The sequence below is a fragment of the Myotis nattereri genome, assembly GCF_964212035.1.
Source record: "Myotis nattereri genome assembly, chromosome: 9".
Lineage (NCBI taxonomy): Eukaryota > Metazoa > Chordata > Mammalia > Chiroptera > Vespertilionidae > Myotis > Myotis nattereri.
Genome location: NC_138084.1, coordinates 19,725,225 through 19,753,217, shown reverse-complemented (window position 1 = coordinate 19,753,217; position 27,993 = coordinate 19,725,225). Strand labels below are relative to the sequence as shown.

Genomic DNA, 27,993 nt, shown 5'->3' with positions numbered 1-27,993 from the left:
CAAACTGCTATAATAATTTATTGAAGCATATTATAGGCAAATGGTAGCTATGAAAAGGACAACAAAGGGAGAAAGAACAGATAGTTTCAATTATTAGAACTCTGACAGGGAGAGGAGTGTGAGAACATATTTACCTCTATCTCATAAAGATTTTTTTTAATGCAGTTTGCTTTCATGTACATGGCTAAAATATCTCATTACTAACTACCAAAGATGTAATTTATGGACACAAAGGGTAAAATAAATGTAACAAAGATAAAGGTAAATATGGGGAATGGATGTTAGCTAGTGAAACAGTACAAAACAGACTTCTATGGGGGAGGGTGGTAAGGTGAGAACAACTTTGTTGTAGACCCACCCAGTCAGTCATATATATTTTCATATCTAATCAACATACCAAAGTCAACTCCAAATCCTTACTGTGGGCAGGAAAGCACATTCTACATCCCTTCTATCCTTATTCCTTTCTACCCCCACACTGGAGGGATGGCAATCTGCCACATGCTGAAGAGAAACAATGGTGCATTTAAGACTGTGCACTGTAGGTGTCTCACTCCCCACTCCCTGGTATCCCAGCCATGGAGACTCGTGGGTGTCAAGTAAGCCTCTTTCAGAGATGACATTTTGTTACCCTCTTCTTGGGGAAAAAAAATCAAGAGAGAAAATTGATAAACTTTGTAGTTTTAGTGTTTGTGAAAAACAAGCTGTTCCTTTTGTTCTCAGCAAAACTTCATTCTTTCCAACAGCCATCATACATTTCTGACAAATAATGCATAGGGCAAGCCTTGAATTCCAACTTCTGAGGTACACAGGACATAAATTGCCCTTTTAATTCCCTAAAAATGAGCCCAAATAGGTTTTTGTCTTCTGGGAGTTACGAACTTATACACAGTAATAAGCAATCCAACCCATGAAAATCCCTATTTCAAGGGAAGTGGTAATTCCAAGGATTTCAGGTGGAAGCCAAACCTATTATTACATTAATTTTGTCTATTGAAGCCTTTTTTCTTCTCAAGTGTTACTAAATTTAGGAAACAAAACAAGAGCATTTTCTTTGACTTAAAATTGTACAGCTCCTAGACTATTCCTTCAATAATGGCAGTGTCCTTCACTAATCGGGAGCTGGAATGAACCAATGATAAAGCAAAGCAAAAACAAAAACAAGGCAAGGGGCCAGAGTTGGGCCAATAGGGAGGTATGTGTAAAGAAATGATGGGGACAAAATAAAAACAAAAACAAATTCACAAGAAAAAATCTCGTATCTGTAATTCAGACCCTGAACAACCTTCCTCATCCCCTCAAAATTCCTAAATCTCAATGTTCTAAAAACTCACAGAGCACTAATGACCACAAATATAACATTCTCCCCTAAAAAGGCTTCTGAAAAAGCACTAAGCTACTGTAGTGATTTTTTTAGTGCTGAGGACCAGCTTCAAGGCCACTGGAAAGCTATGATTTTAGAGGCTGGCTGTGCTTCTTCAACCTTTTATCTTGCCTTCAAAAGTACCTCTTATGGAAAGGACCCCATGTCAGAATAATGTAATCTCTCCCAGCCCCACAAAATATAGCAACAAAGACAAAAAAAAGAAAAAAAAAATCAGACTTTCCGTTAATAAATAAAAAAATCTCAGGTTCCACAACACAAAAACACACATGTTCAAAGTGCAAATTTCTGCCATTAAACTGGGACTTTTCTGTCTCACTGATATGCAGCCCTGTCCTATGGTCAAAGGGACCATGTAAAGGGCAGTCCCCTCCCTGTTGGGAGCCTGCTTCCAAGCAAGTGAGCACCACTGAGAGCCATATAAAGGTGTTGGGAGGAGGACTGAGGTGGTGGGGTCAAAGTGGTCCCCATGTATGTATCCTTCCTTTCTGAAACCAGGTGAGGAACGGAGGAAAAGGGGGTGAGAGATGTGTGCTGTTTTAACAGCTCACCCTGCTAAGGGGCCCTAAAGTGCCAAGTCAAGCTGCCAGCCTCCAGAGATTAGAATTATATGATACTTTGAGAGTAAGTGTGCTGCAGTGGGTAGAAGCCAGACCATAGGGCAGCAGTAAAGGAGGAGAAGGGAATTATAGGACAGTATATATTACTAAGAGTTAAAAGCTGATCCAGAACATGTAAGATTTACAGGTTGGGAAAGGGAATCTGCTAATCAGCAGAAAGTTTGCCTGGTTGGAACCGAGCATGAGGATAACCCTCGCTTTAAGAGCTTTGTGTTTTTTGTCTACCTTTCTGGTAAAGGCAACATCAATTTTATAAAGGGGACAGGAGGAGGAGAGAGAGTAGATATATGTGTGTGTGCTGTGATCCACATTGGAAAGAGCAGGCCCTTCAGTTATTTTACTAGATCTTAAATGCTTTAAATTTTTTTTTGTCCTTTTTATCTTTTAAATACAAAGTCTGAGCTGTCCCAGTGCCTAAAGTCTTCCCTTCTACTAAGGTCCAGTAGAGTCTGAATCTTCAATCAGAACCTCTGTGGTAGCACCGAGTATATCCGAGTTCATGACCAGCCCTTCAGTGCCCCCACTGCTGCCGCTTCCCACAAAGATTTTCCCATCAGCCATCAGGCTCACCCGTTCTGTCCCACTACAGTATGATTTTGACATCCCTTCGGCCTCTAGCAGGAGGCACTCTCCAGAGGTGGAGTTTCCCAAGGGCTCAGGAAGAAGAGGAAGACCCTGACCATCTGCAGGTTGTGTCAGAGACTCTGGGTTAGTGCCCAAGATATCCGTGCTGGTGATGAGGGCGCCTGCATTGGCAGCCAGAGCTTCGGCAATCAGCACCTCAGGGTGGCTTTTTGCTTTGTGTGCCACTACGCTGTCCTTCTTCTCAAATTTTTTGCCACAGATATTGCAAGAGAACTGGTAGAAGGAGTCTGCATCATGTTTCTTCATGTGCCAATTAAGAGATGCCTTTTGCCGACAAGTGAATCCACAGATCTCGCATCTAAGGAGAGAAAAAGAAAACGGTTGATCAGATAGAGAAATAAAGAGTTCTTATTCAAAGTCAGGTGTGATTTAGAGATCACATACATAAGCAATAGAGTAACATATACTTCTTGTGAGGGACTAGAAAAAGTTACCAGATGGAAAGCTAATCTGACTTCTTCTGTTTGTTTAAACAACAAAAGAAAAAGTTCACTAAGTAGGCTCACCCTAACCATACCCACTCTCATTTGGTAAAAGTGAAGAATAGCAGAAGCTAACGTGTTTATAAAGGGGCCAACCCTCAAGTGGGGTAAATAAATGTACTTCTCACCCAGATGTTTACCAATAAATAAATACTCACTGTAATGGCTTCTCGCCCGTATGGATCATCCGGTGCACTGCCAGATTGTGGGAACTCTTGAAGGCCCGAGCACAGTATTCACAGATATAATCCCTTTGATCTAGAAAGAAAAAACTGTGGTTAGTGTTCCATTCAGAAACCCTCTAAGTATTTTTTTCCTAGTTTACAGAAACCCTCTAAGTATTTTTTTCCTAGTTTACAGTAAGTAAGCAGATGATTGGGCAGGTCAATTCAGAGTAAGAGCAACACTATCTTCAATGTATAAAAATTGGATAAACAAAAATTTAGAATGAAATAAAAAAACCAATAGAAATATATGAGAACTAAAATCCTAATCTTAATTTTACCAGCAATCCAGATCTTGGATAAATTGCGTGGTAAGTAAACAACTACATTTTCATGGATTTTATTCTTTAAAAATAAAGATAAACAATTTATACTTCTCTCGAATTGCTGCTATCAAATATACAGTACAGTACCTGTATTTACCTTCTTCTCCTACCCCACATCATCTGCACCATTCAACTACCACCCTCTGTCATTTCACAAGCCCTTTAAATTTCACAGGATTTTTGATGAATTTGATAACATGGTGTGGAATCTAAGTGGCAAAGGAGCATCATACTTAATTATTTCTTCATCACTTGGTTCACAAGAGAGTGCACAAACAGATGCTTAATACCATTTGTTGAATGACCAGTACATTTTCTATGTCTTCACTTAAAATTACTACAAATAGAGTGACAACACAAAGATAAATTAAAAGGCAAAGAATAACAAAATTAATCCTATATTCCATCCCAAGCAGTTTTAAAATTAAGTAGGGAGAAGAGCCAAGTTTTTCTCAAGCTTGAATGTACTTAGAAACCACCAAGAGACCTTATTAAATGCAGATGCTGATTCGGCAGGCCATCCCTTGTAAAATTTATGTCATTACATTTTACTTTCCCACCTTTCTCTCATATTTGACTATAGATTCTTCTAAGATTTATGTTAGAAAAGGAATATAATTACCACCTGCACTTAAAAGTACAGTGCATTTATATACTTGCTGAAAAATTTTATTTTGAAAGTACCTGTATGATGTTTGGCATGTCGCAGAAGTTGCTTCTGGAGCCTGAAGAGTCGCCCGCAGGAGGGATGAGGGCATACGTATTTCTTCTTCAGCAAATGCTGATATTTAATGTGGTGCTAAAACAGTAAAAGTGTAGAGGGATAAAAATGAAAACTTCTCAGATATCTGATCCTTTGCTAAGTCAAAGTGCTGAAGAAAAATCAAATACTTTGTATATGGATAGAGAGGCTATATAATCAAACTAGAGGCCCAGTGCATGAATTTGTGCATGGATGGGGTCCCTCAGCCAGCTGGCTGGTGGGAGGGACCGTGGGAGGATGACCGGCAGTGTGAGCACACTGACCACCAGGGGGCAGCTCATGAGTTGAGCACCTGCCCCCTAATGTTCAGTGCATGTCAGAGCAACCGGTCAATTGGTCGTTTGGTCATTCAGGTCGCTCAGGCCCCCCCCCCCCCTTCTCTCTCTCTCTATATATATATATAGAGAGAGAGAGATAGATAGTTAGTTAGTTAAGAACATAGGCTACAGAAATAAACTTGAATTCCAATCAGGGCCTGTCATTTACTAACAGCATGATCTTAGGCAGGGGTCCTCAAACTTTTTAAACAGGGGGCCAGTTCACTGTCCCTCAGATCGTTGGAGGGCCAGACTATAGTTTAAAAAAAAACTATGAACAAATTCCTATGCACACTGCACATATCTTATTTTGAAGTAAAAAAACAAAACGAACAAATACAATATTTGAGGGCTGTAGTTTGAGGACCCCAGATCTTAGGAGATGTGCACTTAATACTGTAAGCTCTAGTTCTCATTTGTAAAATGGAGATCAGCTGTCTTGTAGTGCTGTAAGGATCTAGAGATCATATACTACGTGGTGCATGGTGCTTAGTGCAGCAAATGACACATAGCACAAGAACACTAGCTATCATTATTGTAACAGAACCAGAAACAGAAAGTAAGGCCTGAATTTCATGTTATATTTGCTGCTAAACTAAATATCAAACAGGCATTTCCTAGGCTTTAGTGACTTGTATTCATTTACAGATTTTCTGTGACACCTAAACATAAGCTGTTATATTTATTCATATTTTTAAAAACATATTCACTTCTAAAAAACTCTGCAAACTAAAAATTTTAAATTTATTTTAAACAGTATTCAAGAAATCACTGGTTTGAGCTATTAAATTTATTTTTTAAAACTACACATTAAAATAAAATCTGTTCTCCTTTGTCTTGGTGTGTCATTATAATAATCTCATATAAAAAAATATTTGCACTATAATGGGAAACACTGGAATTTTCAAAGATTCCAAGGAAAATCCTCCATTTGGGCTCAGGTGCTTAGACACTTTACTTCTTCGTTTTTTTTTTAACCAATGAGTAAACTAATTTTATGTTTAAATAAAGACTTTTCTTGACATTGCATGTTAATGATAAAGCTTACACAAAATCACACATTCTAAAGTCCCATGAAGCTTGAGAACTAAATTAGTAATGGGACATAACCTGGAAGGTTGTCTTACACAACTTCACTGACCTGTAAATAGCGAGGGTGAGCAAGAACGGTTCCACATCCTTCCATCTCACAACGCACATACTGGATTGGAGGTTTTTTCCTAAATCAGCATGTAGGAGAGAAGTTAGCAACAGAGAAGACACAGTCTGCCTAGTGACCTTCAACTCAAACTGCACTATTAGGAAATAGCAACTTTATACTATCATTATAGTTTCCATATAATTTGTTAGAAGTAAACAGCAATTGCAAAATGTTTAAAATAATGTTTATACAAAAAATAACACAAAATAAATTAGTAATCCCATACCCTCAATGGGTAAAAAAGTATTAAGATTTTTAGAAACACTCAGATCCTGCAGTGGAAATAAAAACACAGTAACTTTGCATCACGGACATTAATAAAGTTGCTTTTGTCCATTCCTGCAGCATTATTATAAGGGCATATGTGAGTAAAATACCTACCACCAGAAACAAGGTAAAACACAGGAGTACAAATCCTCACCTCCTTTTGGGTAATCGTGGACTTTTGTCATCTTTTCGTCTTCTTCCTCTCCTATAATAATAAAAAAAAAGAGTAAACTGTACACATATTCTGGATTGACGTTTATTGAGTGAAGGACGGCTGAAGACATATATACTCAAGACCAAAGAGCAGGTAGCAGAATACATAAAGTTACAAACATAGCTGGCAAACCAAACCAAGATTTCACTCCCAAGTAATTTTACTTTCCAAAAAGTCTGCATCACAAGTTAAAAATATACTGTTCATAAACTATACAATACTACAGAAGATTTGGATAAACCTCAAGGTTACTACTTGAAGAGTTGTTTCAGTGAAAAGTATACCACTTAAATATTAATTTAAAAAGTAGAATAAAAGAATCTATTATCTAAAAAAACCCTAAATATATAAACTATAGTCTCCTTGAACTAGAACCAGAAAGCCTAAACACACAAAAATCTTACTGCTGCAACGAGAAGTGGTTACTAGACAAGAAAGGTTTTACCTGATCAAGGTTATTACATCATTTGCCCTTCTTTTGAAGATCCACATTTGCCATACTTTTTCTTGCTGTTCTACTCCTTCTGCATCCCTATAATTTATTGACTTGCCTATTCATTTGTATGTCTTTAAGTACTGCCTCTGAATTACACTTTTCAAGCTTTTTTGAGAAGAGTCTCTGCAATACAATAGTTAGCTGCTCAAGGCAGGAATACAGGATGGGGCAAAAGTAGGTTTACAGTTGTGAGTACAGCAAATAGTTTATTACTGTATTAGAGACCTGGTGCACGGATTCGTGCACTGGTGGGGTCCCTCGGCCTGGCCTGAGCCTCTCTCAATCTGTGACCCCTTGGGGATGTCGGAGAGCCGGTTCCAGTACAATCCCTGCAGGCCAGGCTGAGGAACCCCACCGGTGCACGAATTTGTGCACTGGGCCTCTAGTATGTATATAAGATCTTTTGTTAATCTCTTCCCACCCTCCCCTCTGAGATTCATCAGCCTGTTCCATGTTTCCAAACCTATGGTTTCTGCTCCTGCGCTGTCTTCCCCCTGGTGGTCAATGTGCATCATAGCTACCAGATGAACAGCTGGATGGTTGTTTGGCTTTTATATATATATAGATTATTTATTTTATTATTTTCCATAAGAACTGCAAACCTACTTTTGCCCCACCCTATATGTATATGTCAACATCTGCCCTCACACTCCCACCTTTTTTCCACTGTGCTTTCAAAATGTTAAGTTTCCATTTTTAGTAGTAATTGCTCACTCACTTTCTAGGAGGTTCCTCGTCTTCCCTAATTTCATTCTCTTCTTCTTTCACCTCTACCTCTACTTCCACTTTAATTTCTTTCTTCTCTTTCTCCTCTTTCACTTTTCCTGATTTTCTCCGTGGCTTTGGGGTTTCCCTGAAAGCACAAATACATTTCAACATTGGCATCTAGCAAAGTATCCTTTCAAGGAAAACTTGATAACAAGGTAAAGCCTGAGGTTATCATGGAGTTATTATAAAATGATGATCCTTGACTCATAAAATGTGATTTCCAGCTAACCATTCCTCATAAGCACAATAATGACAAATATTTCAAGTCTATGGGATGACCTCCACCCAAGGCTAATGATGCCCTAACATGAAATCTCACTATAGTTACAAAGATAAACAAAAGCAGAAAACTCCAAGTATTCAAGCAATTCATATCTTGTTATGATAAAACAGGCAAACATCATAATAATATGGATATGATCAAAGTAAAGTTCTATAATGGAAGAAAGGATTTTATGAGGGGTAATTAAGAATGTTAGATTTGTAAAATAAGTGCATAATTAATTATCCATTTAAAATTAAGTCCAGCCCTAGCTGGTTTGGCTCAGTGGATAGAGTATCGGCCTGTGGACTGAAAGGTCCTGGGTTTGATTCCAGTCAAGGGCACATGCTTAGGTTGTGGGCTCAATCCCCAGTAGGGGGCATGCAGGAGGCAGCCAATCAATGATTATCTCTCATCTTTGATGTTTCTATTTCTCTCTCCCTCTCCCTTCCTCTCTGAAATCAAAAATATTTTATAAATAAATAAACAAATTAATTAATTAATTAATTAATTAAATAAAATTAAGTCTATACCCATTAGTTTGGCAATAAGCCAAAATAAAAACATGCAACAGTACTTTCCAAACTTACTTTTCATTGACATGTCTAGAGTAAAATGAGACATACCTTTCTAAGTGGGGCTTATAGGTCTCATCTCTTGGGTCATCCTTGAATGGTATTTCCTCTTCACTGATTAACATTTCTTCTTCTTCTTCTTCCTCCTCACTACTAAAAAAAAAGCAAATAAGATTAGAAATTCTAGCTGTAAAGATTGAATCTGAGGGGATTTTCTAATTTAGTATATGTTATTAAGTAAATATTTTTGGAGATAGCCAAAGATTTACAGTAAGTTTTTATCCTTATAATCTAGTTGAACTGCATCTAGCTGCTCTATCCTGAAGAAAAAAATGTAATTAAAAATCCTAGATATGCTATCACTTTATTAAACAAAGGCAAGGGGTGATGACTGTTCAATGGCATGATGGGCTAAAATCCAACTGACTTCATAATACTATGTTTAGTAATCTGTTGTATCAAAAAACACCTATCAACACACAAAAGAATAAATAAAAATCACGTGACTCACCACCAAAGATATTGATAACATTTTAAAACCCTGGTCTAAACAACCTCATTTCATATTGGTGCCAAGCATGGAATAAACCAGAACATAGAAGATGCCTGAGATAATGATTTCTGAACTCTATAACTACGATTACCTGGTCATGGCTCTAATCAAGAACAAAGTGGGCCCTGGCAGGTGTTTGGTTAGAGCCCTGGCCTGAGGATCTTGGGTTCAATTGCCAGTCAAGGATCGAAGGTTCAATTCTGGCCCTGGTTGGGGTACGTGCAGGAGGCAAACAATAGATGTGTCTCTCTTTCGTCACTCTCTCTCCTGGCTCCCACTCCCCTCCACTCTCTCTTAAAATCAATGGAAAAAATATCCTCTGATGAGGATTAAAAACAACAAAGTGGGATTTAAACTAAATACCAAAACTGAAGTTACTTTCTCTGTTATAGCTCAAAATTCAAATAGAAAACAACTTTAAGAATTTAATGTGACTGTGTTCTATGTTCCCAAGGGATGAAATATGAAATGTTTCTTACCTGATGCCACCTGGAGATTGATGCTCTTCTGCAACTTCTGGAAAAGTAAAGCCAAAACAAAGCATTACCTATGTAGTTTTCTTCCTGCAGCTAAGAGACCAAATTGCTGCCTAAGGTAATCATGCAAAAGGAGACTATCTGCAAATTGTTAACATAAAAAAACCATTGAAACCTGTAAAGAATTTTTGTGAATTTGAGCCAAACTGTCGACATATGCCAGAAGCAGAACCTCAAGGAATTGAGATAATGCTCTAGAGAATGGCGGGTTACATCTGTATTATACATTGCAGTCAAAGGAGGGCTATAGGTGGGTTACATGAAATTCATTGGTGCTAGATTAAGGAGGTGGGAGAAAGCAAAGTGGGGAAACCCCTGGGACTGGATAAAAAGTAAAATGATGGACACATACTTAGGTGAGTGCAAGAACAATTAACATGATAATGAAGGAATTTGTGGTATCCGTCCTGGTGCCCGCCCAGCACATTTGGTTGTACCCCAAGGGGTCCAGAAAAAGGGAAAGTTACAAGTTACCCAGACACTTCAAGGGTATGTTATCCTAGATGCAAAAAGACAGATAGGCTCAGTTAAGGTAAAGGTTGACCTTGTCAGTGAAGATACCGGCCTAGAACCTAACTGCCCACCATCACTGCTTTTACTTCAAGTTTTATTTCAGACCATCCTTTGTGGTAACTTTAGGTCTCTAAGTTTGCAAGACTGCCATGCAAACCTCCCCTGAGCTGGTCAGATCAGCATGTGGCCCCTTTCGTCCACATTGTCAAAAAAAGAACCCTTCCTATATCACCACACCTACCCTTGAAAGTTAAGCTGTTTTGGTAAATGTTTAGCATTACATTTAAAACCAACAGACAACTGGTTCTTACATAACCATTATCTGCTTGCCCCATACCATAATCAAGCTGATCTGTATTTGGTTCTGACTTGCAGATGAGCTGTAACGAGCCAGTCTTGGACCTAGAGCTTCGGGTGTTCTCTGTGTCACGATGCCGAGAGACAGATGTCCTGCTGCTACTGCGCCAGCCCCGGCTAGGCCTAGTTGTAGCAATGCAAACTTCCTGAGGGAGGGTAGAATCGTCTTCTTCCTTTTTCTCTTCCTTGGGATCTAGATGAAAACATCATTCTTTTTTAAGTTGACAGTTAACCAAAAACTATCCTTGTATATCTACTATCGTAAATTCAGTCAAGAAGGTAAACTTTTAAAAAAATATTTATTTTTATTGATTTCAGAGGAAGCAAGAGGGGGAGAGAGATTGAAACATCAGTGGTGAGTGAGAATCATTGATTGGCTGCTTCCTGCTAGGGATCGAGCTCACAACCTGGGCATTTGCCCTTGAACAGAATCAAACCCGGGATCCTTTAAGTCCACAAGCTGATGCTTTTTCCACTGACCCAAACCAGCTAGCACAGTAAACATCTTTTTTTTTTTTCCAGAGAAAAAAAAAAAACCCTCAGCTTTTTAAACAAAATAGAAACAATAAAATGAGAGAAAAAGCAGATAAAACTTATCTTACTATCATCTCTTTAATGAAAAAACTTATTTTATACTTCTTTACTAAAAAGTGGAATGCTTAGAGGAGTATATGAAATATACCCAAGTAATTCAATTCATGGATTCTAACTTTTAGATCTAAGATAAAAGAACCTAAATTAAGTGAGTGATCCCAGAAAGATGACTGAAAAAGTACAGAGGCATTAGAAAGAAAGAATCATAGCTCTAGATGTTTTAACAACCAAGAAATTCCTTAACAGGAATGCTTCCCTTGATTCTTGTTACCCTATACTTTTCCCATACTTTAAAAGGAGAATAGGTGAGGTAGCGTCACCCCAGTCTGCACAATATGCAATAAAAATTTAGCATTAGAAATTGGATTTCAAACCTAGAGTAGTTTGTTGTTTCTATATAAGTTAGTATATTAAAAGTGAGCCTGGAAGATTCCTTTAATAATTTCAAAATAAAAAAGGCCTAAGAATAGCACAAAATTTCACGTCTTAAGACTAATACAACTGACTACATAAACATAAAATATGGGCTTTCAAACATACAAGTAGGAAAGCTCAATCTACTCCTAACAGCAGAAAACTCAAATGAAAATGATAGTATGACACAACTGTTCCCCTATCATGTTGGCAATGATCCAAATGCTTGACCACACACTAAGTATTAGCAAAGCTGTAGGAAAACAGGCATTCTAATACAGATGACAACGGCATGTGCACTGGCAAAACCTCTAGGGCAGTGGTTCTCAACCTGTGGGTCACGACCCCTTTGGGGGTCAAATGACCTCTTTCACAGGGGTCGCCCAAGACCATCAGAAAACACATACATAATTACATATTGTTTTTGTTATTAATCACTATGCTTTAATTATGTTCGATTTGTAACAAGGAAATTGAGGGTCACTACAACATGAGGAACTGTATTAAAAGGGTAGCGGCACTAGGAAGGTTGAGAACCACTGCTCTATGGACAATTTGGCAAAATCTATCAAAATTATAAATGCACACACCATTTCATGTTAATTTTAACTACTAGGACTTTATCCTACAAAACTGCAATCACACTTATAAAATGACTTAGATATAGTCATCCTAGCACTAATTTTGGTAGTACAAGAGTAGAAAACTAAATATCAGGGAGGGACTGGTTATATGAATTTTGACATCTCAAATACACATGTAATATATATAAAAGATAAATTTCTTACAGATGGTAATACTTTTGGAGGACTATACAAGAAACTGACAAATATTAGTCACCTACAGGGAAGGTCCAAAATACATCCAGCAATTATACTTCTAAGAATCTACCCAAGGAAAATAAACTGGCAAGAGGAGGTTCACTGTAGCATAAAAGGCTAATATGCAAATAGACTCAACAGTGGAACAGAACAACTGGTTGCTATTTTGTGCACTGACCACCAGGGTCCGTGTGCGGAACATGGCAGGCTTTGGCTGCAGAGGGATGGTGGAGCAGGTGAGTGGGGGTGGTGGTTACTAAAAATGCTTTACTCCCACGCTGCAGTCCCGCCCGGTGCTCGCACCTGCTGCCAGCGCCGCCCCACTTGTACCCTGCTGGCGTCAGAGCCACCACTCACACCCACTGCCAACGCTGGCCCCACTTGCACCCGCTGCCTGGCACTGGTCCCAATCACTTGGTGCCATCAGTGGGTGCGAGTGAAGGCTACTGGCCCTGATTGCCCCTGAGGGCTTCTCCACCTCCCCCTGCTCCTGAGTGGTAATCAGGGCAGAAGCTGCTGCTCGCACCCACTGACGGCGCTGGTCCCAATTGCTCCACACCGTCAGCGCATGGGGGCAGTGGCAGAGGAAGCAGGGCTGCCAGCAGACAGGGGACCGAGGCGGAGACCACGGTAGGAGGGGCCAGGCGGGGGCACGGAGGATGGGCTGAGACCTGCCCCTGTGCCTACTGCAGCCTCGCAGCCCACAGTTCCTTTCAAGGTGCACGAATACATGCACTGGACCCCTAGTGTTTATATAACTGAAGAGTGAAAACAACCTAACCCTCCATTAACAAGAAAGTGTTTAAATAAACCAGGCTATATTAGTAAGATATTGTATAGAGAAATCTGTAAAAATTACATGAAATTATTGGCAAAAACATTGTTAAATGGAAAAACTAAGACACAAATAAATCTACCCACCTACCCAGCTAACATTAAAAACAACAACTAAGTACTAATGAGTGCTAAAACATGAATAATTCTTGAAAATAAGAACCAAGTTTCTTCTGTATGATACTTGAACGACAATTACTAGTTGTTTCTCATAATAGCAGCTATCTGAGGAGGCTTCCTGATATATAAGTAATAAAAAGAGAGAAAAGCCACAGCAGCCTAGGTCAGTGGTCAGCAAACTGCGGCTTGGCAAACTGCGTCTCGCGAGCCACATGCAGCTCTTTGGCCCCTTGAGTGTGGCTCTTCCACAAAATACCAACTTCTGCGCACGGGCCACGAAGTTTCAATAGCACTGTACGTGTGCGCCCGCATGTGGTGTTTTGTGGAAGAGCCACACTCAAGGGGCCAAAGAGCCACATGTGGCTCGCGAGCCGCGGTCTGCTGACCATGGGCCTAGGTGAAGGATAACATCAGATAAGCCAATGCCTGAACACGCAGGCACAGTGAATACAACCATGTTCTTGAAAGAGGATGAAGGGACAACGTAAGAATGGTTGATAGTGTGAATTTAGACAAAAAGATATTAATTAGTACTTACTACTGGCAGGTAATGTTTCTCCTAATTCTTGTAGGTAGCAAAAGATGAAATGTAAGTGATTTATGTCCATCCTACAGCAACAGATTCTTTCAAAGCAACCTAACTCATTAAATTCCAAAAGATGATAGCCACTTCATCATGATAAAATACTTATAGAAGGATCATTCTAATACGATCTGGTCCTCCTCCAGGTTGCCCCATTTTTCTAACTAAAGCTTAGAGTAATGAAACGATTTCTTCAAGATTACAAAGCTAACACAGACACTCTTGGGTGAAACGGAGTGGTTGGTTGATAGGCTAGGAAGAAGTTGGAGTAAAGGTCTTCCTCTGAGAAATTAACAAATCTTAAATACTGGTTAAGTACTTGGCAGTATATATATTTTTCATCTTTCTAAATTTAGTCTTCATAACCCTGTCAAGTAGTTATTATTCTTACCTTTATAGTTGAAGAAAGCAAGTAGTAACGACTTCTCTAGGCTCACATATAAAATTACAGAGCTGAGATTTGAACCCAGGTGTATGTAAGTCCAAAGTCTATATTTTTTTCATATAATACACCTAACCATATAAAAAAGGCCCAGGACTTCCTTCAGATTTGGTTCGTTTTCACCCAACCTTAGGTTCAAGTGCCAAGAGAGGGCCCTGTTTATGTAATATACTGGTCTAAAAGATCACAAGAATCCTATATAATAAAAGCCGAATATGCAAATCGACTGGAATGACGAGTCGCTATGACGCACACTGACCAGGGGAAGACGCTCAATGCAGGAGCTGCCCCCAGCTCCGCAGGCCCCAGGCCAGCCAAGGCGGGTGCCAGCAGGGGCCCCCAAATCGCCCCCCAGATCGGCCCTGATCGCTGGCCAGGCCTAGGGACCCTACCTGTGCACAACTTTCATGCACCAGGCCTCTAGTTACTCTATAAAAGTGAATTTTAATCTAAAACTGTATGCACTATTTTTGTTATGTTGCAAAACAGAATGGAAGAAAAATTTTTTAATTAAAACCCAGCAAAAAAACTGAGATTTTTTTGTACATTCCAATCTGACTTATTCTCTTTTAAAATGTTTTTATTGATTTTTAGAGAGATAGGGCGAGGAACAGAGAGTTGGAAACATCAATGAGAAGCACCATCGATTGGCTACCTGCGGCACGCTCCTAGGGGGATTGAGTCTGAAACCTAGGCATGTGTCTTGACCAGGAATTGAACCAGTGACCTCTTGGTTTGTGGTTCGACCCCCAACCACTGAGCCACACGAGTTGGGCAGGTTGATTCATTTTTAAATCAACAAGACTGTGTATATATGTGTGTTAATTCTTAAATTAGATTTTTTCTTTTTTGTTATAGTCACCAGATTCACTGTTTACTACATCTATGTTTTGATTTTATTCCCAGCAGACAACAGCTACAGGAACACTAAAAGGAAAAAAAATATTAATGAGCATTAGCAAAATTTCTATAGATAAATTAGAATCACAAACTAGTGCCACTTACTTTCAAAGTACAAGCATTAGGTAAATACATTCAGTCTCTTCAACACATTAAAAGACTGCTTAGACATAGGTTTGAGAAGGTGAAAGGATGCTTTCTCTTTGAAACTACCAATCTGAAAACATGTTAATAACTGAATGGTTTCTATAGCTAACAATTAGCTCAAAATTTAACATTTAAGTTTGAATAAATACGGTTGGACTCTTGAGTAGATGGGTGGGTGACAGAGTAGGAGAAAGTAGGCATGTAATTGTCATGAGATAGAAAATGAAAATAAGACCAACATGACTGGAGCAGAGAGAACATGTTGCTGAAGAGGCAGGAAAAATTCTAATAAAAAAGGTAGCCACAGAAAGCCAGGGAAGAGTTTAAGTAGAAAGGCAGGATCAGATTTGGTTTTAATGTTCACTCTGGTTGCAGGTGGGAGAATGACTTAGGTAGGTAAGAGTAGATTCATGGAGACTTGCTAAAAGTCTGCTGCAATAGGCTAGGCCAGTGGTCGGCAAACTCATTAGTCAACAGAGCCAAATATCAACAGTACAACGACTGAAATTTCTTTTGAGAGCCAAATTTTTTAAACTTAAACTATATAGGTAGGTACATTGTTATTAACTTAATTAGGGTACTCCTAAGGCTTAGGAAGAGCCACACTCAAGGGACCAAAGAGCCGCATGTGGCTCACGAGCCGCAGTTTGCCAACCACTGGGCTAGGCACTGAATAATAGCTTGATAAAGAATAATATCATGGGAGATGGAAAGAATTAGAAATATGTGAAATACTTAGGAGACAAACCCGACAAAGACTTCATAAAGGAACAGGAGATAGAAAGGTGTCATGGATTTAATTGGTTTCTAGATTTATGACTTAAACAATAGGATGGATGGTGGGAGCATTCACTGAAAAAGACAGGTGTTTTTGTTGTTTTGAGGAAATACTAGAGAGAGTGTGTTTCATTTTGGACATGTAAGTTAGAAGTGTCCACTGAGTAAAACTGTGCATACATAGATCTTCCAATCAGCATTTTAGTACTTTACTCTAAAAATAAATAAATAAAAAATAAATCAAAAGAAAGTTAGAGAACACCTGAACCTTGAGGAAAATCTCTAATCAGAGGTTAAATAAACAGGAAAAACAACTTGAGAAATGGGCAATTCAGGGAACAGAAAAACATGTTTTTTACATATCCTAGAATGGGAGGCAAGTACACCATTAGATAAAAACAGTATACTACAGGGTTGGGCAAAAGTAGGCTTACAGTTGTGAATGCACGAAACAGTTTGTTCTTGTATTATTATTTATTATTGTATTATTTTCCATACAAACAACTATAAACCTACTTTTGCCGCATCCTGTATTTAACAAAAGTACACTGGGGAAAAAAAGCTCTTGGGGGGAAAAAAGAACAGCAAAAACTAAAACCTTGAAGAAGAGTTTTGAAATCAGGCAAAAAGAACAGAAAACTTGCCCAAAACTAAGGATATGAGTGTAATGATTAATTTTATGTGTCAACTTGGCTAGGTTATAATGTGTAGGTATTGAGTCAAATACCAGTCTAGATGTTGCTGTGAATATATTTTTTAGATGTGATTAACATTTAAATCAGTAGACTGTATAAATTATCTTCCATAATGTAGATGGCACTAAGAGCAAAGAAAGGGATTTGGCCTCGAGAATTCAACTAGAAATCCTGAGTTTCCAGTCCTGTGGCTTTTAGACTCAAGACTCTAACACCAGCTCTTACCCCACCTTCATGTGAGCTAATTCCTTAAAATAAATCTCTCTCTTTTTCTCTCTCTCTATATATATTCCATTGGTTGTTTCTCTGAAGAACCCTAAAACAGACTGATACTGAAAGTGATTCCAGAGGAAGAGAACCTTAAGAGATTCTGAATAGGTTCTGTGGGCTGATCAGATTTAAAGGCATTAAATTGACTAGTATTTCTAGTAATAAAGTGAGCACTGAAAGTCCATTTTATGATGTGACAACAGAAGTAGGCAAAAATATCAACAATGGATACTCCCAATTAAATACTTATAATGAGGCCAAGTTGATCATGTATTTGATACCTTAGAACACTTCAAACTAACAAGTATAATGAGATTGGCCTGTTACTCCTAAATTGTGCTGGATAAAGTGGGGAAAGGTGAAGATGTGCTCAGAGATACAAATTCCCAATTCAAGTATCACATAAATGATCTGAAAGAAATCCTTATCTCCTATAGCTGCAGAGCTGAGGTTGCTGAAAACCAAATCCAGGATCTCACACCAAGGCAAAATTGCCTATAGCTACTGCTACCTATAGTCTAATGAGCTAAAGGCAGAGACCAACACTGAGTCCCTGATATGGCCCCATTCCTGGTGACAGGCAGGCTCATTACACTGGACCACTTCTATCATGGAAGTGGCAGTGTTTTGTTCATATTGGATTAGATACTCACTCTGGATATGTATGTTCCTCCCCTACACACAATACTTCTGCTAAAACCATTTGTGGACTTAGAGAATACCTTAGCCACAGTCATGGTATTCCACACAGCACTTCTTATGATCAAGGAAATGACTTCACAGCAAATGAAATGCAGCAATGGGCCCATGTTTATGGAATTCACTCGTCTTACCATGTTCCTTCCCCACCATCCTAAAGAAACTAACCTGAGAGAATAGTGGGGTGGCAATAACAAAAATTGGTGAAAATTATGAAGAAACAGAAACCCTCATTTATAGATGATGGGACATTAAGTGTCACAGCCACTATGGAAATGTTTGCAGTTTTTTAAATTTAACATACATTTACCATACAATCAAGCAATTTCAGTATTAGATATCTACCCTAAAGAAATAAAAACATTTGTCTGCTCAAAAACTTTTCCATGATTATTCAAAGCATCATTATTCATGATAGCTAGAAAGTAGACAACTGATGAATGGATAAATCAAGTGGATTATCTATAAATATAAAGCCTAATATGCAAACTGTCCCCTGGGGATTTCGACCGGGAATCCAATCGCTCACTATAACGTGCGCTAATAGCCACGAGGGGGCAGCGCGGAACAAAGGAAGGCCCCCGCCAGCCGGGGAAGGGAGGCCCCGGCCAGCAGCCAGAAGGCCCTGATCTGCCCTAATTGCCCGGCAGGCCTAAGGACCCTACCCATGCACAAATTTCATGCACCAGGCCTCTAGTTTTAATATAAAGCAATATTATACAAAGGAATGAAAATACCAATACCTTCTACAACATGGATTAACTTCAAAAATATTATGCTATATAAGAGACACAAAAACAATAAACACATATTTATAAAATGTCTAGAAAAGGCAAATATATATATAGAATTGCATACTTGAAATGGGCAAATTTTATGGTGTATAAATTATGCTCAATAAAGTTGCATTAATAAAATATGCATTGCAGCACTAGTCATAAAGGCCAATTATTAGTTTATGGGCATCTGGGTAGTCATAAGCTACCCAAATGCCCATAAACAGTAAGATGGATAAATAGTGATATATTCCCACAACAGAACAATATACAGCAATAAAAATAACCTATAACAAACACAACACAGAGGATTGTTACAGAATGGTGAGCAAAGAAACCCTGCACCAAAGAGCACACATTGTATTATTTCATTTATATAAAATTCAAAAATGGCAAAACTAAATTTTGCTACCAAAAGTCAAAATGTTGTTTACCCTTGAGTGTGGTTGATCATGTCCTGCTTCTTAAGACCTGTGAACATTCACAAAACTATACATTTATGGTAAGTGCGCTTTTGTATATCACCTGTAATCCCAGAAAAGAAATACTGAAATATCAAATGTCCTTTAATCAGGTATAATTAAATAAATTATGGTATACATATATGCAATAGCCATGCTTGGATGCCCACAAAGTATCTCTTCACTCTTCACCTCTTCTTTCTTCCTTAAGGAATCAATCCTACTCTTAGAAAGAGGGTGGAATTCCCAGATTAGTGTAAACTAATAGTTTTCAATGTGTAAGTTATATACTCCAGAGGTTCCCCAAGAACTTTTCAAATTTTCTCCACAGAAAAAACCCTGTTGGAATTTTGATTAAATTGCATTTATAGATTAACTAGAGGCCGGATGCATGAAATTCCTTTGTGGGGGGGCTGGGGTGGGGGTCCTTCAGCCTGGCCTGCCACCTCTTGCAACCCAGGACCCCTCGCTCCTAACCACCCGCCTGCTGGCTCCTTACCACTTGGCTCACTGCTCCTAAGTGCTGCCAGAGAGGCACGGGAGGCTCCCGCCACTGTGTCACCAGCAGAGCCCGGTTTCTGGCTGAGAGGCACTCCCACTGTGGGAGCGCAGTGGCCACCAGGGGGCAGCTTCTGCATTGAGCATCTGCCCCCTGGTGGTCAGTGCGCATCATAGTGACAAGTTGTTCTGGTCGTTCTGCCGTCAATGGTCACTGGGCTTTTATATATATAGATATGGGGAGAAATTATATCTTAAATTTTAAATTAAAAAAAAATTTTTTAAATTTTAATTTAAAAAAATTTAACTCTAAGTATAGTTGATGTACAATCTTATATTGGTTATATTAGTCTCAGATATATAATACAGTGATTCAACATTTTTATACTTCACAATGTAATTGCCCCACTAATCCTAGTAATCATCTGTCATGTGTAAGCATCACACTATTAACTATATTCCCCTTCCCCTTTTTACCCGTTCCTTCAACCCCAGAGTCACAGTAAAGAAAAGAGAGTTTAGTGGCAAAATTACAAACAGTAACAGCCAATAAGAAGTTAGGATACAAATTGGGCATATAACTAGGATCAAAGGAGTAAAGCAGGTTTAATGAGGTAGGCAGGCAGAAGACTAATCCATAGTCACCCATAAGGGAATTAACTGTACTGAAGATGAAGGGGTCCTTGCCAGATGTAATTAAATCAATCTGGCTAGTTTGAATTCAGAGGAACTTGATCCTTCTTGGACTTAAAATGTCAGGGAGTATATTACATTAGTGCTAATTTCTTTTTGTTAGAGGTTCTGGTCCACTCAGGATCATCTTAGTGTGAGAATAACATTAGGGACTCATGTAGAGATGGATGTCTCTTATGGATTTTAGATTCTTATTAACTGAATATAGGTTTCCCCACTCAGCACCTTAGATTTTCTGTTTCAGTTTTCTTCTACCAGGGCATTCTGATGCAACTCTCAAGTAGTTCTGGGATGGAAAGGGATTTCAATACAAAATAATTACTATATATAACAAAATAAACTTATAGCTGTGTTATAGAATCTTACCTAATAATAGACAAACATGTAAATTGACCATCCCCCCACTACGCTCACCAGCCAATCAGGAGAATATGTAAATCAACCCAACAAAGATGGCGGTTAATTTGCATACATAGGCACGAAGCTGCGGAGCCAAGACCGAAGGCTCCGGCCGGAGAAGCGAAGGCCTGGGTCCTGGGTGCTGGAGGAAAACCAGTGCTGGCAGTCAGGGGAAGGGAAGGCCTATTGCACGAATCTCTTCGTGCAATGGGCCTCTAGTCTATATGCATAAAACCCCAATATGCAAATAGACCAAATGGCGGAATAACCAAACAATCGGTGGCTATGATGTGCACTGACTACCAGGGGGCGAGTGCAGAACATGGCAGGCACTGGCAGCAGGCAGCAGAGCGTGGAACATGGCGGGCATCAGCCATGGCAGGATGGTGGAGCAGGTGAGTGAGGGCGCCAGACGAAGGTGGGGCACCGGTTGCTGTCATTGGGGCAAGCCTCTGGTAGTTACTAAAAATTCTTTGCTACCGCACGCTGCGGTCCCACTGGGCGCTTACACCTACTGCCAGCACCGGCCCGCTCACACCTACAGCCGGTGCCTGGTGCCGGTCCCAATTGCTCGGCACCATCATTGGTTGCGAGCAGCGGCTGCTGGCCCCAATTGCCCCTGAGGGCTTCTCCATCTTCACCTGCTCCTGAGGGGTGATCGGGGCAACAGCTGCCACTCACAACCCGACGGTGCCAGCCCTGCTCACACCCGCTGCTGGTGCCAGCTCCAAACGCTCTGTGCTGTCAGAGGGTGTGAGCGGGGCCAGCGGGGCCAGCGCCACCAGCGCGAGGGAGTGGGGCTGCCGGCAGACAGGGGACCAGGAGCTGCACCGGGAGGGGCCCGACAGGGGTGCGGAGGATGGGCCAAGACCTGCCCCTATGCCCACCGCAGCCTTGTAGCCCAGTTCCTTTCAAGATGCACGAATTTGTGCACTGGGCCCCTGGTGTTCTTATAATGTAACTGGCACAGTGTTATAGTTACTTCTTTGTAGGTAAGAGACAGAAAGACTCATTTATATAATGTCCTATAACTGAAATGAGCTGATAATCAAGGCTCTGTAAGCCTGTTTGACAATTCAGATACATCATAAATGAGTTATGTCTGTACTTCTGGATGTCTAAACCAGGAAAAGGATTTAAAGATATAGGCCATCCTAAGAAGGAACAAGGGTGTCCAAGTAGATCATTCTCACACTGAAAGAAATAATATGGTTTCTGCCATCTTAAGATAAAAGGTTAGGAAGGAAACAGGGCAAATAAAATGCTTATCTAATGTACTGTCACCCATTTGAGACATAAGCATTACTGTAACAGTCAAACACTTGAGTTTCTGAAACCTGATCAGACTACTCTGTGTATTTCTATAATTAGCTCTACTTTTTTTCCCATAAATAATAAGTAAAGTCCATATTGAAATATTAGACAACCTCAGAAGTATTAAGAGAAGTCAGGAAAAGTGAATTGTTTTTTTAAACTAATATCTAATCCAACATTAGCACTAATTTAATTTGTGCAGGAGAGTTGCTTTAATATTAATAAAACAAAGAGTTGTACCTCTAGAAAATATCACAACCTGTTCAAAGTTTTTAAAAACCTCAGCCTTTGGAATCAGTATGAGTTACTTCAGTTAAAATTCAGTAGACTGAACATGAAAATTATTCTGGAGTAACAGAATAACTTTTTGAGAAGTTAAAAGACAAGGAAAAGGGAAAGAATTGAGGTGAATTCTAAATATTAAACAGCACAGAAAAAAGTGACTACTACACTCTCCATTTCTTTATTCACTGATCTAGCTGTTGAAAGCTACTGTAACAGGTAAACTAATGATGAGGAGATGGAGATGGGAGTTAAAGAGTATCCATTTCTTCAAAATTTTACAAACTTAGCTACTATTTACTGAGTGCTCACTGAATGCTAGGCATTGGAATTATTTGCAATAAAAGACAGAACTTGAATTCAAACCCTGAGCTCTAACTCTAGATCCAGAGCATTTAACTGGTGGATTAGAGTAGGATTGATATCACGATTAAATAAACCATGATGCCGTTTTAATCACTCCACAGCTGCACAACTACTGTTTAAGTAGTGGCCAACTTCTGGCTTAAGACATCTATACAAAGAGCAATTAATTAATTCAAAATTTCAACCACACTCTCCAAGTTATCCTTAAGGCAATCCAAATTTTTTAGATATATTCTTAGACACACAAAGTACTTTTAGCTCTGATAAAACCAGGATGGGATTTTGTTTTGCTGCTGTTGTTTTAGTAAGAACTGCTCTGATACTTGATTGCCAGCTGTCTCTACATTTTCCCCACTTAAAATTTCCAAAATGAACACAAGCCCTTCCCTTCTTGGCAGACATACCCTATTTTGCAAGTAGCAACAGTAACAAAACCAAAAACTTGCTAGACAAAACAGTCACATAAAAAATTCCACACAAAAATTTGCCTCATACAAAATACTTCTGCCTGATACTATGGAAATACTAGCATCAGAATCTAAAATTCAGAGAAAAAGAAACCTGAGCATTAACATCTAATTATTTACAAAACAGCCACCACTTCAAGTTACTGAGGCCTAACACATTGTCATTCTCTAAAACAGCGTAAGATCCAGGTTTTAACTTGATACACATACACACAGACACACACACACACACATTTATAGTAGAGGCCCGATGCACAAAATTCGTGCAAGAATGGGTCTTCTTTCCCCGAGACTTGGGCTTCCCTCTGGCCGCCAGCAGTCACCAGGGACCCAGGCTTCCCTCACAGCTCCAGCTTCATCTGGAAGGTCGTCCGGAAAGACATCCGGTCTAATTAACATATTACGCTTTTATTATGAGAGAGAATAGGAGTAAATTAACCAGTCACACTTCAGTTAAGTAGATTCCTGTCAGATACGATAAATGAAAAATACTTTTAAAAAAGACTATATTCAATATATACATTTGGTTTGGTAAAACTCTTTAAAGAGAAACGACCTAATGACCTCATTTAATTATTCACCAGGCTGTCATCTTAGAACACTTTCTTTCCACATTCTTCAAGCTGCATTTATAATTTGAGTCTCTATCAGCATCAAGATTTTGCCTATACTTTACTCTGATATTGTGTATCATTCCTTTTTCTTTGTTACGAGAGAGAGAGAGAGAGAGAGAGAGAGAGAGAGCGAGAAAGCTTAAAAAACTGCAATAAATTGGTATCAAATAACCTGCTTTTTCCATTACTAGGTTTCTAAATAAAGTCAAAATGTTCCAATTACCTAAACCTGCCTTTGTCTAAATAGGTTCTATCTATTCCAATAATTCTTAACTAAATAAAAGTCACTTTTAAATGGGAACAATTTAAATGATCCGGCTGAAGTTAATTCTATATTTCTATCAGGTTATAAGACAATTATCAGTGTAATGTACATTAAAGATTAGAATGACCAACTCTTACCTTTGTCTGTTGTTACTTTTTCTATACATCTGAAAGAAAAAAAAATTAAATGAACAATCTTGCACACTTTCTTAAAGCACAAATATTTATCTCAGATTCTTCTACAGTGATTCGGAATTATTGGCTAAAATACAGAAAGTAATGAGCCTAATTTTTAGAGTACTGATATAAAACCTTTCTTCAACTTTGGTTTACCTTTTCTTAGCTTTAGGTTTTTATTTATTCTCTTGAGCGCATTCACTGAAAATTTATTTCTCTTCACAAAAATTTCCTACTCTTTTCATTAACTTCTGAACATTTCAATGCAAATGGAGTTTTTATAAATTTAAGTTTATAAAAACTGTAACCTATCATCTAACTATAAATCTCATTTCACAAATCATAAATTACCAATTACAGATGAAAAGATTTAAGAAGGTTAAGTGACATGTCCAAGGTCACTTAGTGAGTTGCAAAAAGCTGGGACTTGAAACTTTCTAAGTCCAATGCTTCTGCCACTGTATTATTTTGCCTTCTAATAGGAAAAGAGGTTTCAATCAATCCAATTTGCTGTATTTATTGACCTTTCAAGCTGTTGCACATTTTACTGTCTCTTCAATCATGAGAAAGAAATGTTGGTTAAACAGATGATTACCAGGAGTTTGGGGGGGGGGGGGGGCAACGTTGAGATATGGAAAGAAGACCTGAATAAAACAATTAATAGAAAGATTAAACTTCTTACTTCATTTTTTAAAAATATGTCATGTTATTAGGAAAGCAGAGATGAATCAAGGTCAGAAGGCACTTGACCAGGATTTAGAAAAACTGAAACTCAAAAACGCTTGAAATGTCTTAAAAGATTAAACATCCTACTTAATTAGTTTTAAATTTTGTTTCATCACTCTGAACATCTATAATCCAGACACATATTTATAAACCTCCACTAATCAATGAATCTTCCCCTTATACCACAAGGTCCTTGGTTAAGCCTCACTCAAGGATATTTTTCCATTGATTTTTTAGAGAGTGAAAGGGAGGGGGAGAGACACAGAGAGAGAAACATCACTGTGAGAGAGACACATCAATTGGCTGCCTCCCGCACTGGGAATGGAGCCTACAAGCAAGGCACATGCCCTTGACCAGAATCAAACCTGGGACTCTTGAGCCCGCAGGTCGCTGCTCTACCACTGAGTTAAATGGACTAGGGTTCATTATCTTTAAAAAAACTCTAGCTCACCACACCATCAGGCCCAGTTACCACTCAATCAAGGTTTACCAAAATCCTTTGATTTCCAGGGCATGCAGCAAATTGAAAATGTGTTAACAAAAAAATTATGGGAGGTACACTAAGAATTAAGACTAGTCCTCCCCACAGAAATATTGTGGAGGAAAAAAAGATTTAATTTAATAATCTTATCCAAGATTGAATGTTGTAACATTTATATTGTGGAAGTAAAGACTCATTTGGTACTTTTTGGTCAAGAATCAGGGAAAAAATAAACTTTTATGGTAAAGCTACAACCACTGTAGCTACAATTATCTTAAACTTAAGAGATCATTTCTATAAGCAAAACTGTTGAAACAGAAGGAGGGGAAAGTTGTCAAGGAGATAGGAATATTGCACTCTCAAATGGGTGGGTCAGAATAAAAGGGAATGTTAAAAAACATATTAAGTTATTAACCTTCCTATGTATGGTAATAGGGAAAAAAAAGTTCAATTTTACATGAAAATACACCCCTACACACTTATACCTTTTTCATGCCATCACTATTAAAAACAATAGCTTTTAATAAATATTCACTATGTAACAGACTTTGTGCTAAGTCAGTGATTTTCAACTATGTGCAGCAAGAATTTTTAAAACATGCTATACCAGACTAATCAGAGGCACTGACCTCTTTTTCCTTAGATTATTAAATAATGACAATAGCCAACACAACAATAGTCATCTGATGTGAGTGAATCAAAGTTATACCTATTTTGCCCTGGCTGGCTTGGCTCAGTGGATAGAGCGTCAGCCTGAGGACTGAAGGGTCCCAGGTTCGGTTCCGGCCAAGGGCACATGCCTGGGTTTCGGGCTTGATCCCCAATAGGGGGTGTGCAGGAGGAAGCCGATCAATGATTCTCTCTCATCATTGATGTTTCTATCTCTCTCTCCCTTTCCCTTCCTCTCTGAAATCAATAAATAAATAAAATTTAAAAAATTATACCTATATTTGGTCAAGTTGGCAAAAAATATATTTTTGGTGTGCCGCAGAATTTTAGTATTTATGTGTACCATGAGATATAAAGAAGGTTGAAAATAGCTGTACTAAGTGCTATACATGCTGCATTTAATTCTCATAAACTAATCTCATAGGGATTAACATTATATCTTACAGATGAGGAAAATGAGGCACAGGCTGTTTACGAAATTTGCGCAAGAAATTGAGATCCAAATAAGGCTCAGATAGGTGTGTTTTGGAACAGGTGTGTTTTAAATCTACTGGGTCTGGTATAAACCACATCTTGCCACCCTCTATCAGGAAAGTGGGGGACTTAAAACTCTGATTCCTTCCCCTTTTCAACCTTCCCTGCTTTTACTAACTTTTTTCACTTGAAAGTCAAGACACAAATGATGTTATCCGTCACGAATTCGATGGCTAACGTGATTAACTTCTAGGATTTGCAAATGTGTGCTTCTGCAACATAGGAAGGTTATTTTAATAAACAGCTTTAAATATTGATGTTCCTAGTTCCTCTATGATCTCTAGGAAATAAGGGAATTCCTTTCAGATTAGTCTGATTTTTAAGGATGAAGTTCCTACATTAAAACGTATGCAAAAACAAACAATAAAACATGTTACTTGGCAAAAAAAGAAAAGAAAGATTACCCATTTAAGCGTGCTCTAGGAAAAACGACTACATTTAACAAAACTGGCTAAGTCACGTTTTTTTCCTGCTAGTAAGCACCAGATTTCTAAAACGTGTACAAAGTAATGTGAAAACTTAGTAGTGATTAAAAGCTCCATGGAGCTACTCGTACAACGGGCTCCCAAGCTAATTAAAGGGGAGGGGAGCGGGGGACGGACCCCCTTTGAAGGCAAGACCGCGCTGAGCATTTCCTAACGGGGATGTGATGTAATACCGGAGAGCCGCGCACGGAGGGAAAGCGATAGGCTGACAAAGGGGTGCAGATGCCCGAGTGCGGGATCAGCCTGCGACGGCAGGGAAGGGTGAGTCACGAGGGAGCGGAAGGGGTATCGCTACAAAGACCGACTTCACGGAGTGGGGAAGTGGCCCCGCAGACACGCCAACAACGAGGAAGATCAGGCAGCCACCAGGGAAGCGGCATGACATCTGTCGTGCGGGCCGGCAGGGGGCAGGGCAGGCAGGATGTCACGTGGAGTGGGCACTACGGGAGCCGAGAGGGGAGCGTGCGGACACAGGGGGGTCTACCTCACCGCCTGAAAGACTGCGTTACTCACACGAGTCGCGGACTCTTCTTGCCCTGAGCTGGAGACGCGGGCTTCGCGGCCTGGGACTGCAGCCCCGTGGGGTCCGGGGGCCTGGCGCTGGGGCTGCTCCTCCGCCGGCGGGGATACTCGGCCTTCCTCCGACGGGACACAGCGGCGGCGGCGGCGGCCGCAGCGGCCCGGCCCCGGTCCCGTCCTCCCCTCAGCACGCGGCTGCTAGTGGTCCCCGCAGGCGCCACCGCCTCCGCCGCCAGGGGCTGTTGTTGGAGCTCCTCTGGAGCCGCCTCGGCCACCGCCGCCTCTCCCCCTTCCTGGTCCTGCTGCTCCGGGGGTCTCGGCTCTTCTGTCTCCCCCGGCATCGGGGCTCGCCCGTCCCCCACCCCCTCGTCCCGGGCGGTGGAGGCGGAGGCGGCGGTGGCCGCGGCGCTGCTCCCCCCGCCCCCTGCCTCCTGGAGCGTCCTGCACTCTCTCACTCTGCGCTCCTCTC

At 39.7% G+C, this 27,993-nt stretch overlaps 1 protein-coding gene across 2 annotated transcripts; it reads right to left on the bottom strand.

The window, feature by feature from the left end:
* Positions 1 to 2: 2 nt before the first annotated feature.
* On the bottom strand, positions 3 to 27,990 carry ZFP91 (ZFP91 zinc finger protein, atypical E3 ubiquitin ligase). Of its 2 annotated transcripts, none has more exons than XM_081099949.1 (11): positions 27,519 to 27,990; positions 24,072 to 24,100; positions 10,484 to 10,696; positions 9,577 to 9,613; positions 8,596 to 8,694; positions 7,658 to 7,792; positions 6,384 to 6,434; positions 5,903 to 5,981; positions 4,366 to 4,480; positions 3,290 to 3,389; positions 3 to 2,947 (listed from the first exon to the last, which is right to left on the bottom strand). In XM_081099949.1, the coding sequence occupies exons 1-11, from the start codon at positions 27,863 to 27,865 to the stop codon at positions 2,437 to 2,439; spliced, it is 1,716 nt and encodes a 571-aa protein (XP_080956075.1). In that variant the 5' UTR covers positions 27,866 to 27,990; the 3' UTR covers positions 3 to 2,436. The 2 variants fall into 2 exon arrangements, with proteins under 2 accessions (XP_080956075.1, XP_080956074.1); XM_081099948.1 differs by having other exon boundaries at positions 8,596 to 8,697; positions 27,519 to 27,886.
* Between the last annotated feature and the right edge of the window lie 3 nt (positions 27,991 to 27,993).

Coding starts and splice junctions, on each gene's coding strand:
- ZFP91 (XM_081099948.1), bottom strand. CDS start 27,865: ATGCCGGGGGAGACAGAAGAGCCGAGACCCCCGGAGCAGCAGGACCAG. Junction 3,390..4,365: donor ACATGCCAAACATCATACAG/GTACTTTCAAAA, acceptor TTTTCTTTCTAG/ATCAAAGGGATTATATCTGT. Junction 2,948..3,289: donor ACGGGCGAGAAGCCATTACA/GTGAGTATTTAT, acceptor TTCTCTCCTTAG/ATGCGAGATCTGTGGATTCA.